The sequence below is a fragment of the Urocampus carinirostris genome, chromosome 14 (genome assembly GCF_059441175.1).
Source record: "Urocampus carinirostris isolate Australia breed hairy pipefish chromosome 14, RoL_Ucar_1.0, whole genome shotgun sequence".
NCBI classification, from domain to species: Eukaryota; Metazoa; Chordata; class Actinopteri; order Syngnathiformes; family Syngnathidae; genus Urocampus; species Urocampus carinirostris.
The window spans coordinates 33335674-33356162 of record NC_142362.1 but is presented as its reverse complement, the minus strand read 5'-3'; the positions used below and the strand labels follow the sequence as shown (position 1 = coordinate 33356162).

Sequence of the window (20489 nt, the reverse complement as noted above, 5' to 3'; positions counted from 1 at the left end):
CACGTGGATTGAGATAGATTGGAGATGCAAGCGTCCTGTCAGTCATTGTGTTGAGAGTACCTTGACAACCAGAACCCAAAGTGATGCGGAAGTAGTATTATTCCGCCATATTCTTCAATTTAAAGCTCAAACAAATACAATATGCTCATGTAGATCACTTCTTAATGAACTTGAATCTGGTTTTACCCTTGTATTACATTTTAAACATAGTAACTTTTTTATTAAAGAAAAATAGTTGCCATAAGAGCAACGCACTCACTTGTAAGTGGGCAACACAGGTCTTCCTATTATTTTCTCAATCTACTCTATCTCGCTATCAAACTTGTATTACTTGTGAACCTCCCTGCGGGACGAAAATTTACCACTACTTGCTAAAACACTCTTGTGTGACTGGGATATTAGCAAGGTGGGGCACTGTAAAAGAAAGCCTGTGAAAACATTCCTAAACCCAGTGAGAACATGCAAATGGCTCACACGAAGACCAGGCCGTGGCAATTACAGAAACCACATGATAATATTTTCTATTTGATTTGAACTTTCTCAGTGCTTTTTTCCAGGAAACCACCACACCTAAAAACCTCTTGTTTGAGACATGAGTACGCACAATATAAAATTATTTCGTACTGCAATTAACCCACCGTTGTTAACTTATTGAAGATAACCCCTTTTTAAGACGTTAATCTTTTTATTGTTTAAATGATAAGTTGCCGATTCATGAACCGTATTTTCCAGACTTTTAGGTGCGCCTGAAAAAACCACAATTGGCCAGAAATTTGAAAGTGTGCCTTATAACCGAGTGCGCCTTATATACCACAAAATCCGGTAGATAAGATTGTTAATGCATAGAGTAATCATACGTGTGCAATGATTGATCAATTGAATAACATCACTGATCAAAATCTCAAAGTATTGTTTGCAATGGCAATCAAACCCAGGTCGCAACGGTGACAGCGCCGACACTTAACTACTAAACCACCAGTTATGCATATGACAATGAAAAGGCTTTAGTTTGTATCTCATGATCACACCATTTTTTGCTCACAGCGCCACATAACAAACTTTAGAGAATGGAGAAAACAGAAAGTCGACTCAAAAATATAAATGAACGCAAAGTCCGATTCATCATTCAGTACAGAGGAGAGTTGTTTCCTTCGTCATGCTTATTCATGTCTATCTGTTGCACATTTTATACACTTGATCGGTCAAAAATTGTCGCTGATATAAATCGCATAACATTTAATGCAACGGGAATCGTATCCGGGTTGCAGCGGTGAGAGCGCCAAAACCTAATTAATCACTAGACATCTGATACAAGTGACAAAGGAATAGGCATTAAATATTATCTCATTTGCACAGTATTTTTACTCACTGTGCCAGAAACGAATGTCAGAGAATGGATAAAAAATAAAGTTGTCCTGAAAGGTATAAATAAACTCAAAAAAGCAAGACTAGAGAAACAACTTTTTGGTGTATCTGATGATGAATTGGCATTAGCGTTTATTTAAACCTTTCAGGACGACTTTCTGTTTTCTCCATTCTTTCACATTTATTTCTGCCACCGTGAGTAAAATTAGTGTGATAATGAGAATAAATCGAATGCCTTTTTGCATTCCATCTTTATCGTTAGTAGTCTAGTGGTCAGGTTTTGGTGTTCTCACCGTCGCAACCCGGGTTTGAGATCTACAACAGTTTTGGACGGATTCATCGTTGCACTGATATATATATCGACTGAATACTCTAGCTCTTACTGTAGTTTTAATTCCATGTGCCTTATAGTCCAGTGCGCCTCATATATTAAAGATATATGGACTAAAGATTATTTTGGAGGGTACGCCTTTTAATATAGTATGCAAAATACTCTTTTCTTTTTTCTATATTTAGTTCAGCAACCCTGTTCAAACCAGCCAAAACCAGAAGGCCAACTGATGTGTCCACTAGAGGGAGATCCCCTTGGAGTGGTCACAAACTGGCCTCCATCACTAACAGCCGCATTGCAACGATGGGGTGCCACCCAGCCCAAGAGCCCTTGTTTGACGGCACTTGATAACGCCGGCAAGCCTGTCTACACTCTCACTTATGGTAGGTATGGACTAATGGAAACTATTAGACGGAGATGTTCCTCAAACTGCAACTTGTATTTGACCTACTTGTGAATATAAAAATGTAAACAAAAACGATGCAACTCTTTGCAGGTAAATTATGGACCCGCAGTCAGAAACTGGCCTACACACTTCTTAACAAGCTAAGCACTAGGAATGAACCTTTGCTCATGCCCGGAGATAGGGTAGGTGCTTTTTCTAACCGTCTTTTTATTTAAGTGAAACTGTTTTTGTAATTTTAGGTTTGCACATGAAACATTAACATAATACAGGGACGGACATGGGCAAGTTGTACTATAAAGATCTTCCTATACTGAAAGGAAACAGAAATCTTCCTATGCAGAATATTTTAGATTCAGTAATCCCATATTTACTTTACTTATTGCAGTTTTGCTACTTTGCATGGTGTTCCGCATCATGATTGGCTAAATAGTTGCCCCGCCTCTTTTCGGGTTGTCTGCCTGCGCCTTAATTACGTTGTGGACAGAGTTGTACACATACGTGAAACAGCTTGACGAACCTGCATTATGTATGCGCAAATATTTTTCAACTGAGTTTTTCTAGAAGCATCATGTCAACAAAATGCTCAGCGTGGACCCACAAAATGCAGCCAGACCAAAAAGGCAGAAGAAGATGCTTTCTATTCCCCCACCCCTTTCTTTTTCTTTTCCTTTCTTTTTCCCCATTTTCCTTTATTTTATTTTCCTCATGTATTTTCTTTTTGTTTCGTCCTTTTCCTTTTTTTAACTTTTTTTTTCTTTTTGCCATTTACCCTTTTTTATTTTAGGTTTATTTATTTTTTATTCTCTATCTTGTTTTTGATTTTTTTATACTGTTCTTTCTTTTTTCTTATTAACTTGTTTTTTTCTACCTTTTTCAATCTTTCTTTTTTTCCTTTTCCCTTTTCCTTTTCCCTTTTTTTTTTAAAATTTTCTCTTATTTAATTTTTTTCCCCTTCTTTTCTCTTTTCTTTTTCGTATTTACGTTCGTTCCCAACAAAAGACTGGTCCAAAACAATGAGAAGAAAAATGATGCTTTTTAGCCACTTTACAGTCCCTGAAGTTTGTATTCTTCCTTTTGCTTTTGAGTACTTTTGCACTGCTTATGGCATCTAGTAGTCAAATAATACTCATATACATTTTTAATAAAATCCAAAACACTTTACTCATGTAACTTCAATATACTAAAATCTATATCTCATATCATCTCTTCTGTATTTGCATTTGGCCATGCTCAACGTGTCCAGACAAACGTTATGGGTCTTTGTCTGTAGTGTGAAATGCTGTAGCGGGTGTCTGTTTTCATTACAAGGGGGTAGAGCGCCCGCTCCGAGACTGGAGGTCGCTGGTTCGAGCTTTGGCCGAGTCGTACCTAAGACTTGGAATTGGGGGATTTGGTCACCTAATGATTTTCCAATAACAGTTGTTGCAACACATTGGTTGGGTTGGCAATGGGGCTGGGAATCCCCTCCTCAATATCAATCTTCCAGAAAGAGTCAAGAATGTGAGTGTGTTTTAGCCACCACACACTAAGAGGATAGGGTTTGGGTATATCGACTTAATATCCATACATACTTATATAAATACATTTTCCAAAGGCAAAGGCCCGAAAAACACTGGAGTGTTGGGTAAGTATGCTTAACCTTAAACCTAAAAATGATTAGGTAAAATCAGTCGCACCCTAAGTTCTTGATATAAACTGAACTGACATTCGGCATACCCTTCGATGCGTAGTTATTGTTACATTTTTGTCTTCACCATTTTTCAGCATCCTTGTCTCTGACTTGTCCACAGGTTGCACTTGTCTTTCCCAATAATGACCCCGTAATGTTCATGGTGGCTTTCTATGGCTGTTTGCTGGCTGAGCTTGTGCCTGTTCCCATTGAAGTGCCGCTGACCAGGAAGGTAAAGCCTCAATCTTGTGCCACACACACCACTCAATAAATGCTTTCCCTTCTGACATGTCTTGTTATTTTTATTCACGTGTTTGCTGCTTAGAACAACTTGTTTTCAGCCGCAACGTTGCGGTTGTTTGTCACGGCAGCCTCCTCTTTTTCGGGTTCTATTCTTACACATCGGGAGGCGGCAAGCGCATTGGTGGCAAACAAATTCAACAACAGGAGTTGTACTTGCTGAATATTAATGCATGTACTTGATTGCCCTTTATGAGCATGCTGTTTGCGGAAGCCGTTCTTTAAATAATGAGATCAGGGTCAAGGGAAAGGATTGTTATTTCGGTCTAATTGGTTCACCAGAGGCCCACTCTTCTTCAGGGTAATTTATTTAGAACCATCTCTTTTAAACAAGTTTCGGTTTTTAGTTCCATATAATGACCAAGTATCGACTTGGTATGCACCTACAGTAATTAAGAATTAAAGGAAGTATATTCTTAGATTAATGCATAAAACTGTGTCCTGGAAAAACTTTAAAAAGAGTTTAACTCTCCTCTTGTGTTCGGGTTCCCCACGGCCCATTTTGGATTTTTTTGCGTACAAAAACCACATACATTTGTTTATCACAATAGAGCTTCTTGACATTGTCGGGAATATATATTATATATTATAGCAAGTGAGATGATGAATAAACACTACATTATAGAATGCTCTAATTGAAATTGTTACATTTGTTATATTAGTTTAGACCCAGCTATAAGTACAAGATCTTAAAACACTTACTACAGCCGAAACTGAAATAACAAGTGCACTGGACACATTGTGCATCCATTACAAGTAATATATCAGCAAAAAAAAAAACCATAAACATGGACCTTCTTTTGCCACACAACAATCTTAACACATACTTGCATACAAATGGAAGTTCTTGCGCAGAGATTTTTACTATTTTTTTATTGGTTTTGGAAGAAGTAAACAATCTTGCTCCTTCTTGGCTGTTAGTTGTTTGGTTTTCCAAACTTATCTTGTCTGTTTTGACCTGTTGTGCTTTTCATTTTATATTTGTACTAAAATTATTTTGCTTGGCTAAAAAAAACATTTTTATCCTTGTTTTGAAGTCATGACTGAGTCAACATAGACCCTAAGACTATAGATGTTATAGTTAATATTGAAATAATATTAAAAGAAAACACAGATGTGTTGTAATACCCCTAAATGATATCACGATAACAAAAGCACCTTTTATTTATTTCTTAACCTTTTACCAAAATTGAAATTGCGTTATGATTTTAGGGTGGACCTGTATTGTGAGAAGGTGAAACTGAGGCAGGGTTGCATGAATTGTCAAAACCAGGAACAAAGTAAAAACAAGCAAGCGGCCACAAAAAAAATTACATGTCAAAAACAAAACCAAACCTGGCAAAGTCCAAACCAGTAAGAAAGACGTAAACCAGAAAGGGAAAATGCAAGGAACAAAGTAACAAACAAGTGGGCACAAAACTACAAACAAAAAGTCTAAACAAGGAACTATAAACAAAAGACAATAAACCTGGCGTGATTGTGAAAATGCATGTACAAAGTAACACACAAGTGGGCACTAAACTGCTGACAAAATGTCTAACCACAAAATAAAATGAAAAACTACATCTGTTTTAGCAATATCAGTGGATATAAAAATGACCCGACGTTGTGTGCTGTCTAAAATGTCATTATAAAGGGTCAGGACAATTAGGGACAGGTGTATGGTGATTGGACACACCTGTTCCTGGTTCCAAAGCTGGTTGGTGCCCTGTGGTGGAAGGAGGCATACTAGACCCTAACAAATGTAGGCATATGCTCGCAGAGAAAAGGCCCAGAGACCCACAAAAAATAGAAAAATAAAAACAATGTTTTCATCATTAGGGAAGAGTAACAAGGTAAACAAGACATGGGAAAAAATATTGATGTATTATTGTTTTTAGTGTATTTTACAGCTGATCTAAGACACAGGTCTCCAACGACCTGAAATGGGGTGTGGTACCTGAAAACTTACACTAGAAGTGGGTTAAAGAGCAATGTTGAAAAACTAGTATGAACTTACAACTGCTCACCATATACTTGTGATGTTCATATAATGAATCAAATATGTTTTTAATAAGAAACAATCATCTTTCCTTAATATTGATATTTATTCTGGGTCAAATTTAAGATTTTGAAGCGTGTCACTAAGATCTTCCCCATGTTCAATAATCCTGTTGTTGCAAAAGACATGAGTGCAAGTATCAAACAGAGTTTGTCTTTTTTATTTCCTGGACTCATAGGATGCTGGAAGTCAACAAATTGGCTTTCTGCTTGGTAGCTGTGGGGTTACGTTAGCTCTTACCACTGATGCTTGTCAGAAAGGTTTACCCAAAGCGCAAACTGGAGAGGTGGCCACCTTCAAAGGTAAAGCCTGCTCAAAATGTTGTTTCGTATTGGTTGCGGGGGTCTGGCTGAATTTATGTGCCTGTTTTTCTAGGCTGGCCCCGGCTGCTGTGGTTTGTGACGGACGGTAAACATGTCGTGAAGCCCCCCAAGGACTGGCATCCTCCTATACGCGAAACAAGCAAAGATATAGCCTACATAGAAGTGAGGGATTTTTTGGTTGAATGTATCAAGTTTATTAATAGAAATCTTGCATGCTTAAAGGGACACTATGTAATTTGACCGCTACAGAGCCAAGCAAAAGTATTTTTTCTCTTTCTCTTTTGTGATTTAATTCTTTTTTCTTACTTTCACTCCTTTTTCTCACTTCACTTATTTCTTTTTCTTTTTCTGATGCTCTCTTTTTCTTTCTCTTTTTCCTTCTATCTTTTTGTCTTTTCATTCTTTTGATCCATCACACTCTCTTTATCCTTTTTTCTCTTTTTCTTCTCTTTTTGTCTCTTCCTTTCTCTTACTTTTTTACACCCTTCCTTTCTCCACTGTGCTCTTTTGATTTCTCTCACTCTTTTTCCCTTTTTCTGGTTTACTTACCTTCCCCCTCTCTCTCTCACTCTATCTTGTTCTCTTGCTCACCCTCTTTTCTCTCTTTCTTTCCTTTTCTTCCACTCTTTCTTTCTTTCTCTCAAACCTTCTAGTCAGGCCCCAGTGAGATTTTATTTCTAGCATGTGGCCCCCAGCTAAAATGAGTTTGAAACCCCTGACTCATAAAGACATACCACAAGATATATGCTGTGATCACAGAAAAAGAAGGTTGCACAAAGTATTAACTCAAAGGGGGCCATCATTTTTGCACCAGCTAGCGAATTTTCCGAACTAAAAATCCGCTCCGGTTTATAAATCGCACCCAGCCCCAAAAAAATGCATAACTATGAAAGAAAAAACATATAAGTCGCACTGGAGTATAAGTCACATTTTTGGGGGAATTTCATTAAATGAAATCCAACATAAAAAATATAAATGCCATCTTAAAAGACATTTAAAAGGTAAAATAAGAGAGAGAACAACAAGCCTAGGGTATACTAATGTTACATGACTGACGCGCCTGGTAATATTAGAAACGAGTTAAAATACTAAGAGTTATTCAGATACTTTTAGTGTAAAGAACATGCTTTACCAAACTAACTTTCTCTCCAAATCACTAAATCCAATTTCATTTTCATCCTCAGTGTCACTTTTAAACAACTCCCCCAACTCGAGAGGTATATGATTTGCCGCTAGGTGGCGCTAAATAAAACACACTGTCCTTTTAAACACTCTTCCGCTGTGACCTTTTATCATGATATTTTCAATAAAACAAATTAAAACTTGTATAAACTTAGTTTTAAATATCATATTTTTGATAGAATATGTGAGCTTAGCAAATTATTTTGGATTTGGTACATAGCTGTGATGTTTTAATTAATTTTTTCCTTGTTTCAGTATAAAACCAGCAAGGAGGGGAGTACCATGGGGATCACAGTGCTCCATTCAGCCATGCTTGCTCACTGTCACGCTCTAACACAAGCCTGCGGCTACACTGAAGGTAAGTGGCCAACCCTCCCCTGACAGCAGGCATGTCAAACATAAGGCCCGCAGGCCCGATCGGGCCCGTTGCATGATTTAATCTAGCCCGCCGTAAATTTTGGAGTGACTTTTAGCTCAATTCTACCAAAAGTTATGATTTTTTAAATATAAATACAAACCAAATGCTCCTTCCTGCCGCTTGAGGGCAGTAGAAGTTGTAAAAGAGCTGACGTCCAATACGGTTTCATGTTCAAGACAATATTGTGCGGTATATTTTAATCCTCAGTAGACCCAGGCTAACGGTTTCATCTAATGTTATTGCCTGTTCTCTACTGAAACTCTTACTGTTTTTTTATCTATTTATTTCAATTAGTATGACAATTGAGGCAAGCTTTTTATGATATTCATGGTGAGTTGGTTTAGATGTAAAGCTACAACTGTTGAAATCAACAAATAATTAACACATTCAATACCAAAAATGAAAATCCTTTTCTTACATTATTCGGGAATAAATGTGTTGTGCTTAGAAAAGATCCCTTTTCATCTGTGATTATAATTTGTTAAGTAGGGTCCAAATGTAGGCTGAACGATAAAACGTTGTACTGAAAACCAAATGTCTGGAACCTGAGTGATATGGATACAAAAAGGCATGAGGTTTTTTTTTTCTCATTATCATGATGTTCTTAGTCACCATACCACAGAAGAACGTTAGGGATTGGACAAAACAGAAAGTTGTCCTGAATTTTATATAAATAAACACAAAAAATTAAGAATATATCCAGCCCCCAAGCCAAATTGAGTCTGACATGCCTGCCTTAAAGGTTAGTTTCTTTTAGTTGGTCAACCGGTTTATGCCAGGCCTGGAAATGCAAACTTGAGGCACATAAACAGGTGTCCACATTTTTCTTTAAATACCGTTTCGGTTCAAGAACTTCTTTCCTTTTTACAAAATGTGTTTTTGGCGATTTGCAACCTTTTCCAATCTTTTTGTGTTCATAGCTGAGACGATAACCAATGTGCTGGACTTCAAGAGAGAAGCGGGATTATGGCATGGAGTTCTCACTGTAAGTGCAACAATTCGGTAAACTCAAACTGATTACAATGCACGCTCTTATAAGATTAGGTTAAATAATGACCTAATTTGTTGAGCTATTTTTGTGGGACCTGTACCCAACGTGTGAAGAAATCCCTTGCAGGGGGTCACCTGGGGTTTTTAAAAATGAGCAAAAATGATTTACTAAACGGGGCCGAAATTGTTTTTTTATAACTAAAACAAATCTCCACAAAATACTTATTAAGTTATATAAAAAGGTTTTCGTATTAATCCACTCCACATAGTGTTTTTTTTCTTTTAAGTGATATTGTGATGAACCCTATATAATCATTTTTTTGGCAGATAAACAAACAGCGTAGTCAAACAACATAAAATGTAATTTTGTTAAAAACAACCCCCGAATTGTGTGTGTAGTTCATTTTTAAAATCACATAATTTATATATACTCATTTATAACTGGATATTCTAAATTGTTTTAATGAAAACTATTATAAAATTTTGCTTTTTTTTTTTCCTCTTAAAACTTTATGGTTGGATGTAACGGGAATCAAACGCAGCTCGCTGCGGTGAAAGCGTAAATCCTAAATACGGGCTCATCAGTGATTTAGATAACATACAAAAAGGCATTTGATTTGATTTTATCATTTCTATTGACTGTCACATGGTACTATAGCAATAAATTTTACTCCTTTTTTTGCGTTTATATATTTTAGGACAACTTTGTTTTCTCAAATCTCTAACATTCTTCTCTGGTACCGTGACTAAGAACAGAGTGATCATGAGTGATAAAACCTATTGCCCCTTTGTGTCCATATCCCTGGGGGCCCAGTGGTTAGGATCCGGTGCTCTCACCGCCGCGACCTGGATTAGATTTCTGTTGCATCCGATGATTTGGGATTGTGGTCAGCGATATTTTGGACTGATCAATCATTGCAAAAAATGTGTTAAAGCTTTGTGTATAACGCGGACCCATACTTCCAGTTCTTTTAGAGACAAAAGAATGCGCGTTTGTTGATAACTACTATAAAAAAGGTTCATATCGGTCATATTAGGCAAACAACATAAAATGGGTCATTTTGCTTTGAAATTACCTCTTAAAAAATGGTTTTATTATCCTATACCACTAGAAAATATTGGGTTTGTTTACTGCAAAGCAACCTAAAAAAATGACCAAATAAATCTAACAACGGAATGGATCCTTTTTTAACCCAATTTGTTTTTTTCAAATGTCTTATCTCACTAAATGCAATAACATGTAAATACGTTTTCAGACGCATTGTCCCTGAGTGCTAAAGCATAGAAATACATTTCTCTAGTTGCATTTAAACAAAACTACTATAAAAAGTTTGGTGCCGCTCATTAGTAAGCATCAAGTTTCTGGGGATGATGACGTATTGTAATCACTATTAGATGGCAGGAGTGGCTTTGATCAGATCTTTTTCCACACATTGAGGAAGCCTAACTTCCTGTATTTGGCAAATGGGTATGGGCCGCCCCATGTAGCATTTAGGCGGACTGAAGCAGTGTGGTGATAGTGGCGAAGATATGTATAAATAGTAATGGGCAGTTAACTCTTCAACAGAGCTTATTCCTTTCAAAATAAGATAACAAAATCCCATTGTCATCATCTGGTTAGAGCAAATGATGTTTCATGCACAACGACAGAAATGCAGTTGGACAAGAGAAATCGATCGCCATGGTGACCAGGCGATGAAAAATTCTTGCAAAGTCAATGCATCGTTAATGCATAGTTCATGCATCTGTTCAGTGTTCTCGTAATGAAACGATATTTTGCAAACAAAGTGCCGTTGTGTTTGTGGAATACTTGTTCAGATGTTGCAGGCATCACAAATGCAAAAGAAAAAGCACCAAAGTGAAAGTTCTGCTTGAAATGCATTCTTTCGCAATAAAAGTTTTTTGGGGGGAAACAACTATTTTCATGAAAACTTAAAATGTTCAACTTTTGTTTACCCAACAAAGGTAAAAGCCAGAAATGTTCTTTCTATTGAAAGGTGAGGGTTGAAGCTTTCTTTTGATATGTCCTATATAGCTATATATAGCTACAAAATGAAACATTTCTATTTGCCTTTAAAAATGAGTCAAAATGGCAAGAATTGTCCGGCACCAGCACTCTTCCTTAACACATTTGCTCATTCGTTCTATTTTACATAAAGTAAAGCTGACTTATTTCCTTCCTTACCTTCTATTGCAGAGCGTTATGAATCGGATGCATGTGATCAGCATTCCCTACTCACTAATGAAAGTCAACCCTCTCTCGTGGATACAGAAGGTTCACGCATACAAAGGTGAGGGACTGACTGCCTTTGGTATCGTCTGAGCCAGCTTTAGACGTCAGCTTTAGTTCATTCAAGGCAATCAGAAAGAGTTGAGTTAAGGTGGGGGTTGGCAAACCAAGCCTCAGGAGCTGCATGTGGCTCTTTAGCGCTACCTAGTGGCCTCGCTGGGGCTTTTTCAAATGGGAATGTCTTTTAATAATGAAGGAGAGCAATACGGAGACACCTGGCTACATAGCGCTTCAGTTAGCTCTGATTCACTGCTTCACAGGTTTTCATCGTGCATTGTGTTCCGTATTCTGACTAGCCACAAAGAGGAAGATGCTTTCTATTACTAACAAACTTGGACCTTTCCACCCACTAAACCTGCTCAGGAGCCTCATGCAGGTCTTTGGCGCTTCTTTGTGGCTCCTTGGCGATTTTTCAAAAATGTTTGATTTCTGTGGAATGGAACTGGAGGGTAAATGCAGTTTTCTATTTTGGCCACATGACGGCAGCAATTTATCACGTAAACAAAAGTGTATCGGGCCCTTAATCTTAAATTGTGCACCAAAAAAACAAGATTATTTTCAAATTATAATTTGACTATACATACATTATTTGTTTAGGATAAAAACATTTATATAGTACTACTGTACCTTGAATTGTTGAACAAATACCTGAGCCTGTAAAATGTTCCTAATTGATAGATATATGATTCAATAATTAGATAAATAAAGAAAAGTTTCTACTGCTGCCCCTATTAACCGCAATAACCGGATGATTACTGTATAATTTTTCGTTTTAATATTTTTCTGTATAAATACCAACGTGATGCAATTGTTCTTAACACTTTCCAATGCTGTGAAATGTGTAGAAATATAGAAATTGAAAATTATTACCTCGGTTATCATGGTAAGTAGAAAAAAACCTTTATTTATATATTTATCACTCAAGAACAAACCCAGTCAACAGGTTTAAATATTTGTCTAACAAATAAAAGTACTGTACTTTGTTCATGTTTTTATAGACAACTTCTGTACGGTCAAATTATAATTTTTGTTGTTTCATTGCAAAACTTTATGAATTAAAGACCCGATCCACTTCACTTTACATGATACCTTGCTGCTATCACGTGACCGTTATGGGAAACATACATTTACCTTCCGGTTCTGTCCTACAGAAACCAATTCACTTTTCATTTTCAAACAGTTTTGAAAAAGTGACAGGGAGTCACTAGGGAACGCCAAAGACCTGCATGAGGTTCCTGAGCAGGTTTAGCGTATGGAGAGGTTCAACTTTGTTGCCGATAGAAAGCATCGTCCTCTGTTTAGCCAATCAGAATGCAGAACACAATGCATGAAAGGGTACGTTATTCCATCGAGATGTTTCTTTCTTTAATACATTTCTTTATTTTATCCAAGCAATGAAACGTGCGATAATTCATCCATATTACATCGACGTTGAACTTCATTGCATCCAAAAACTGAGTAGTTATCATTCTCCCATAAATGCCCAGCAGGGAAAATAAATATTTAATCATTACCGCTTATTTTGTATTTGTATCCAATGTAGTCATTTTTGCAGTAGGTTATTATATTGATAGAGATACGTACAGCATGCGTTGCCTTTATTCAGGGTTCATGCAAGGTGCTTGAAATCCTTGTAAATGTGATATCAAAGTTTGAAAAGTCTTTGAATTTGGGGTAAAGTGCTAGTAAATACTTGAAATTGTTGCCATGTTTCTCTGCAGTCTGACTCGACACATTAACTAAATAAAAATAAAAAGTCTGCTTAAAAATGACCCTGACACTGCCCAGTGGTGGCTTTACTTTGCCATTGCATGTCTTTTTCTCTTGTGATTAACGGCAGCTGACATTAGTTTGTACCACATTGTCCTATGAAGCGTCATCACCCCCTATAGTTCTCGCCCAAGAGGACAGGTGCACGCTACACCTGACCAGGCACTTTAAAATCTGTATTAGTCCAAAGATTACGTGTCAATTATTAACATTTATTATGGACCATGCAAAAAAAGTCAGGTAGTGTTTACAAGTAGCAAATTTTAATGAGAAAGCTGCAACTGAAAATGTAGGCTATGCATTACTGTCACTTTTAGAGGCAGCACGGCGACGCAGTGGTTAGCGTTTGTGCAGCACGGTTCTAAGGTCATGAGATCGAACCTTCCTGTGTGGAGTTTGCCTGTTCTCTGCGTGCTTGCGTGGGTTTCTTCCGGGCACTCCGGTTTCCTCCCGCATTCCAAAAACATGCATGTCAGGTTAATTGGCCGATTAAAATTGTCCCTAGGTGTGAATGAGCGAGTGAGTTGTCCCTGTGTGCCCTGCAACTGGCTGGCAACCAGTTCAGGGTGTCCCCTGCCCACTGCCCGAAGATAGCTGGGATGGACTCCAGCACCCCCGCGACCCTACTGAGGATAAGCGGTGCAGATAATGGATGGAAAATTGGCTTTATAGTCCTTAAAATCTGTTTGAAATTGGCCTTGAAAAATCTGTGAAAACCCTCAGAATGTGTTGCCCATATTATAAGACTCTTATGAGGCAGACATTTTTGTTTGTTTAGTCCAATGTGGCTCTTTCGCCAATAAAGTGTGTGAAATCCTGCACTGCAACACTAAAAAACACTAAAAAAGAACAAGGAAAGATCTTGAAACAATTGTTTGTGCTGTCAATTTTGTAGAAAAAAATAAAACTTGTTTACACAAATTATTTGTTTTTCTTCTTCATAGTCTGTCCAGGTGTGCGTACATAGGTACCTTGAAAAATTTGTGAAATCCCTCAGAATGTGTTGCCCATATTATAAGACTCTTATGAGGCAGACATTTTTGTTTGTTTAGTCCAATGTGGCTCTTTCAAAATTTTGGGTTGCAGAATCCTGAGTTAAGGGGACTTCAAAATGCTCAAATACAATAACAAGCAGATTAGGAACATACTGTTGTACCGTAATGTTATGTATGTCATGCCATGTAGCTAATATGATATTTTGTCCTCTAACAAGCACGGGTGGCAGTGGTGAAATCTAGGGACATGCATTGGTCCTTACTGGCCCAAAAAGACCAACGAGACATCAGCCTGAGCTCGCTGCGAATGCTGATTGTAGCCGACGGAGCCAATCCATGTGAGTTCACGTGCAAAACAATTGAACAGCTCTCAGCACACAATCACTCATTTGTTATCATGATTTCCATGCCCGCGCTGATCCAATGTGTTTTGTGCCGTTCTAATTGATGTGTGTTGCAAATGATGCCACTCTGCAGGGTCGATATCTTCCTGCGATGCCTTCCTCAACGTTTTTCAAGCACGTGGGCTGCGACCTGAAGTGATCTGCCCATGTGCCAGCTCTTCAGAAGCTATGACTGTCGCCATCCGCAGGTGAAATGATGTAACTGCAGCTTATTTGTTTTGGTGATGTGACTTCAGCTCTTGAAGCAGGGTACCTAACTAATTAAATCAAAATATAATTGTAAAGCACTTTTCAGCTAAATAATTGCCATTCAAAGTGCTTTATAAAACATTCAGTGTAAAATAAGACAATAAAATTCCCACCCAACAACCTGGAACACCAAATTCACACACACACGCACACACACGATGGTTAAAATAAAATGAAAACGAAATAAATGATAATACAAATAATTACAATTCATTCAACGCACTGACTATTCATGCAAGTAAATGCAGGTAAGAAGAAAAATACTTCAACGGATTCCAAACTTGCTATGAGAAGAGGAGAAGACTGTACCAAACCCTTAGATAAGAAACTCCAACAGTGGTGAGACCCTAGTGGGTGGGCAGTCTCGTGGGTTCCGGGGGCATGACTCGGGATTCAAATTTTGTACATTTTGAATTCAAACGCATTGATCTGGTGCATTTTTGAGCAAAATTAAAAAGCTAGATCTATGATGAACGTGTGCCCTTGTAAAATATTAAATCATAAATACACTAGTTATGAAAGGCAATGGCACCGATAACAAGTCATACCCACAAGCGTGTTAAATGAGACAGAAGTTTAATCCAAAAAATTGCCCTATTTACTCACAGCAAGCGTAGAATAAAAGCAATTGGTGCAAACAATACGCTTGAAAAATGAATGCTTGATGGAGGATGATATTTGCTAGTGTATCGCCGCAATATTATCAACCTATTATCTGCTACCAGTAACCGAGACGATCTGGGTTAAAGCCGAAATGTGCAAAACGACATTGATCGTACAAAAAACTATTTCTCTTTATATAAAAAAAAATCCCCCACACCAAAATTGTTATACAACATAAACAATTTGAAATTGTCGAAAAATGTATAAATTATGGAGAAAATGTTTAAGTGGACAGATGTGTTATTGTAATGTGCAACTTGTTAGAGATGGGAATTCTGGCTCATTTTAGAGAACCGGCTTTGTCACCTCGGCTCACTACAAAGACCTCTTTTGGCTTCCAAACGGCTCTTTCAATTTTTTTTTTTTTGCTATAACCGATATCTTACCAATCATATTTTACCAACATTATGCATGAAATATAAGATATGTATTGTGCTACTATATTATACTAGCTTTTTTTTAACTCAGTAAAACAAGATAACTTTTACCTAACAGTAAACTTTTCTCTAATTTAACCCTTTTTGGGACAGTTTTTATGCAAAGCAACTTTAAAGTCAAGCGACACAAAATTCCTGAAAAACAAAATAAAAATATAAACTCCTAAGTGCCACAAAACATTTTGTAATAAAAGATCTTTAAACTACCGTATTTTCCGCACTATAAGGCGCACATAAAATCTGATTTTTTTTTTAAAAAGCTGACTATGCGCCTTATAATCCGGTGCGCCTTAAATATGGATCAATATTGAATTGCAAGGTCTCGCAACTAAGAGAAGCAGCCACCGACTCCATTTTTCGCATAGAAGAAGTGCCCTGTGCATACTGGGAAATATTAAACAACGATTCTCTTTTATTTGTGCGTTTGTATAAAGACCCTGAAATGGCTCCTATTAAGAGACACGCTTACAACGCAGAGTTTAATCTCAAGGCGATCAGTCACGCAGTAGAACACGAAAATAGAGCAGCAGCGAGAGAGTTTAACATTAATGAATCGATGTTGTGGAAGTGGAAGAAGCATGAGGATGAGCTGTTTACGTTTTACATTTTACAGTTATTGTTTTATTGTTATTGTTTTGCACTTGTTATTGTTTTTGCACATTACGAGTGTCACTATATTGCGATTGCACTAACGTTTAATTTACCATAACAGTATTAGACATTTTTTTGCGTGTTGACTAAATGGAGGAAAAGTAAAATGTTATGCCTTGCTGTTGTTCAAAGATGTTAAAGATGGGTCACAAAAATGCTTTACCTCAGAGATAATAATAAAACAGCTGTTTATTCATTTTGGGAGTGAATGGAGTTGTGGAAAGCTTGTTTGTTATCTATTAATAAAGTTTGACTGACCTATCTGACTGTTTTGTTGACATTCCCTTTAGCGCGGCACCATCTAATGGTTGCATAACGTAACTACATCCTCTACTGTAGCCAATTCAAGTCAAGTCACATTTTTTTTAATGGCCCTTAATCACAAAAATTTCTCGAAGGACTGCACAGGATTACAATTACAAAATTGCACAATTACCTGATCTTAAACCAGCATGCACTTATAGAGCCTTATAATGCGGTGCGCCTTATGTATGGAAAAAGTTTTAAAATATATCATTCATTGAAGGTGCGCCTTATAGTGCGGAAAATACGGTAATTACAATTCAACTCAAATATAAACTGTGTAAAACAAAAACAAATATATCATTAGATACTGATCATCATTAGTCTCTACTGATTATTGGCCTTTAGGAACACCAAGTGTCTAAGCTTTGAAGAATTTATTTGGGTTCTTTTGTCGGTGATAATGCATTCTGCTTTGGAGCCTCTAATGAAATTAAAATGAGTCAAAATTGGGATTATTTTACCGTTTTAACTTCTATTTTTATTTCTTTTCCTCCTTTTTATCTTTTGTATTGCGCTTTCACTCTTTTCTTTGACACATTCCGCTCTAATCTAGATTGTTACGGTCGCCGATAGCAGGACGGGCCTAGGAAGAAATTGGGAAATGATACCCCAACTTCTTTGTTGCAAATTAACAGTTTCTGTTACAGAGTAAAGCAATATGTAGAAAAAATAAAGTGTGTGAAATCCTGCACTGCAACACTAAAAAAGAACAAGGAAAGATCCTGAAACAATTGTTTGTGCTGTCAATTTGTAGAAAAAAATAAAACTTGTTTACACAAATTATTTATGTTTTTCTTCTTCATAGTCTGTCCAGGTGTGCGTACATAGGTACCACATTGTGTTTGTAAGGTTTATTATTCTGGATTAAATGCATGTAAATGCTTGTAATTTTTGTTTCTCAATAATCCTGCCTAAAAATGACGCTGACACTGGTCTCTGGTGGCTTCGCTTTGCCAATGCAATATATAATATATGTATGTATATATATATAACATATGTATGTATATATATATATATATATATATATATATATATATATATATATATATATATATAGGGCAGCACGGCGGCGCAGTGGTTAGCGCTTGTGCGGCACAGTTCATGTCATGGGAACCTGTCGTGGGTTCAAATCCAGCTCCAGACTTCCTGTGCGGAGTTTGTATGTTCTCCCCGTGCTTGCGTGGGTTTCCTCCGGGCACTCCGGTTTCCTCCCACGTTCCAAAAACATGCATTTCAGGTGAATTGGCCGGTCCAAATTGTCCCTAGGTGTGAATGAGCGAATGAGTTGTCTGTCCCTGTGTGCCCTGCGATTGGCTGGCAACCAGTTCAGGGTGTCCCCTGCCCACTGCCCGGAAATGGCTGGGATGGGCTCCAGCCCCCCCGCGACCCTGATGAGGATAAGCGGTACGGCTGATGAGATGAGATGAGATGAGATATATATATATATATATATATATATATATATATATATAAAAAATTATCCACACCACATTTTTTCTTTAAATGTTACTGAAAAAAAATGAAAATTGGCAATGAAAGTTCTTAACAAGTGCTTGAATTTGGTCATGAAAATGATGTCGAACCCTGTACAGGCCTCCAGAGATGGTCGTCCCTTCACCGGGCAAGGCGGTGCTTTCTATGGCTGGGCTGAGTCACAGCGTGATCCGAGTGGACACTGAAGAAAAACTCTCTGTCCTCACCGTGCAAGATGTGGGACAGGCCATGCCTGGAGGTGTGTACTTAATCGCATGAAATACCATCCCTCTTTACACTATACACCAGCGGTTGGGAACCTATGGTTTGCTAGCCATATACGGCTCTTTACATGGGTACATCTTTGTTAGTCTAATTATGGTGTGTGCAAAGCTGAGTTTTGTACTTGCGAAGCAAAGTAACACAAGATTACAAAATCCCCAGTATATAACGACAGTTTATAGTCAGGGTGTCACATCAACAGACCCTGTTTTAGCGGTATGTTGCTAAGGAATCTAGTATGTGGAAGCTTATTAAACAATGTATGTTTACTGTTGAAACAATTCATCATGAAAACCCACAGGACAAACTGTAAACACCCTAAAACGCTAGACAAGCACCCAGAGCAATTTGATTGGGTGAGTGGTAGGGGTGGATGGAGCTTTGTCCAATGCTATTTGCGCTCTAATATATATGTCAATATCCTTCTTGTTTGCAGTATTTTGTGACATTATTATAAAATAACTTTTCTTACACCATATGTTCCCGACTCCTGCTATACACATTACAAAAAGCAAATGTTCTGATGTTCGATTTTATGCTGTTTTGTAGCTTTGGTGTGTGTGGTGCGAGCAGAGGGGACGCCATATCTCTGTCAGACAGACGAGGTGGGAGAAATCTGCGTGAGCTCGAGATGCACGGGTGCGGCCTATTACGGTCTCCAGGGCATGACCAAGACTATATTTGAGGTTAGTGTTTGTAATTATGCCCCAGAATCAAAACATAAATGTCTTTGTTAGCGTAAATTCTCTGAACAATTGCAAAGTAAAGTAAGATAGGTTAAAAAAAATTTGTTCAGGGTTTGTTCAGGTGCTTGTTATCCTAGAAAATGCTTGAATTTTGATATTGTGTTTTCAAGGATAGATAAGTGTTTTAATTTTGAGTAAGGTGCTTGTAAACGCTTAAAATGGTTGCCGTGTTTCTCAAAACATCTGCTTAAAAATACTGCCGACACTGCTCTCTTTTGGCTTCACTTTGCTATTGCCTTTCTCTTTCCCTTGTGAATAACTGCTGGTGGCATAAGTTTGTATGTCATTGTTTTAAGATGCGTCATGGCCCCCTATGTTTGTGCCCGAGAGGACAAAAACAAACGGGGCAAAAATTAAAGGTAGCGTTTCCCAGTAGTAAACAGTAATGGGAAGAACTGAAAATTGGAACAACTGCAAATGTTAGTTACAAATTAGTATATTATGGTCATTTTTATCCAACACCTACTTGGGGGGGGGGGCTTGTTTTAAAAAAAACAATATAATCGTGATTTACTCAAGATTTAAAAATCATATGTCTTGATAAATGCACACACGATTAAAAATGGTACTGGAGAAATAAAAAAAACTGAAAAAAAATAAAAATTGGCAATGAAAGTCCTTAAAAAGTGCTTGATTTGGCCATGTAAAAAGTGTATGAACTCTGTCTGCTAGAAATTTTGGACAACTTCAGTGCCACTTTTTAAAAATTCCTTTTTTTGTTTTTGTTTACAGATTTAGAAGTGTATGAATGCATTGCTTCTTCTTTTAAAATAATAATTGTTTACATTTAAGCTTCAAGTGAGTAATCTACGAGACATTAAATATTTTGGCAAGTCAGACAATATCGATCAAAAATAATCTAGTCGCATTGAATCTAATCATGTGTTAAAAATCAAAACTAGGTCAGTACTTTCTTATAACATAGCATTGTTTCTACATATATTATATGTCAAAAAAGGATATTTTTTTGCCTATGAACACACTATCTATCACCCTTTGTCTACCCGCAGGGTTGGGTAGGGATACTTTAACTTGATTACTTTCAATTACTTTTGGATTACTCCAATACCAAATATGCCAATAAAAGAAAAAAGAAACTAAGTATGAATAAAATTATGACTCACAACACGTGGTAAGCTTTCTCTCCTGGCTTTGATCTCTTTGATCTCTGGCAAAACTAACATAAAATGCGACAGAA

The 20489-nt window shown here is 37.3% G+C and overlaps 1 protein-coding gene across 4 annotated transcripts in view; it reads left to right on the top strand.

The window, feature by feature from the left end:
• LOC148353215 (disco-interacting protein 2 homolog A-like) overlaps positions 1-20489 on the top strand; it is a 178434-nt gene that overhangs the window by 123402 nt on the left and 34543 nt on the right. For all 4 annotated transcript variants that reach the window (XM_088352180.1, XM_088352178.1, XM_088352179.1 and 1 more), the window contains 12 exons: positions 1882-2079; positions 2193-2284; positions 3893-4003; positions 6291-6414; positions 6488-6597; positions 7873-7975; positions 8956-9020; positions 11223-11316; positions 14299-14418; positions 14558-14672; positions 18383-18522; positions 19095-19231. In XM_088352180.1, the coding sequence (XP_088208306.1) occupies positions 1882-2079; positions 2193-2284; positions 3893-4003; positions 6291-6414; positions 6488-6597; positions 7873-7975; positions 8956-9020; positions 11223-11316; positions 14299-14418; positions 14558-14672; positions 18383-18522; positions 19095-19231 (1409 nt within the window). The remainder of the gene's footprint in view (positions 1-1881; positions 2080-2192; positions 2285-3892; positions 4004-6290; positions 6415-6487; positions 6598-7872; positions 7976-8955; positions 9021-11222; positions 11317-14298; positions 14419-14557; positions 14673-18382; positions 18523-19094; positions 19232-20489) is intronic.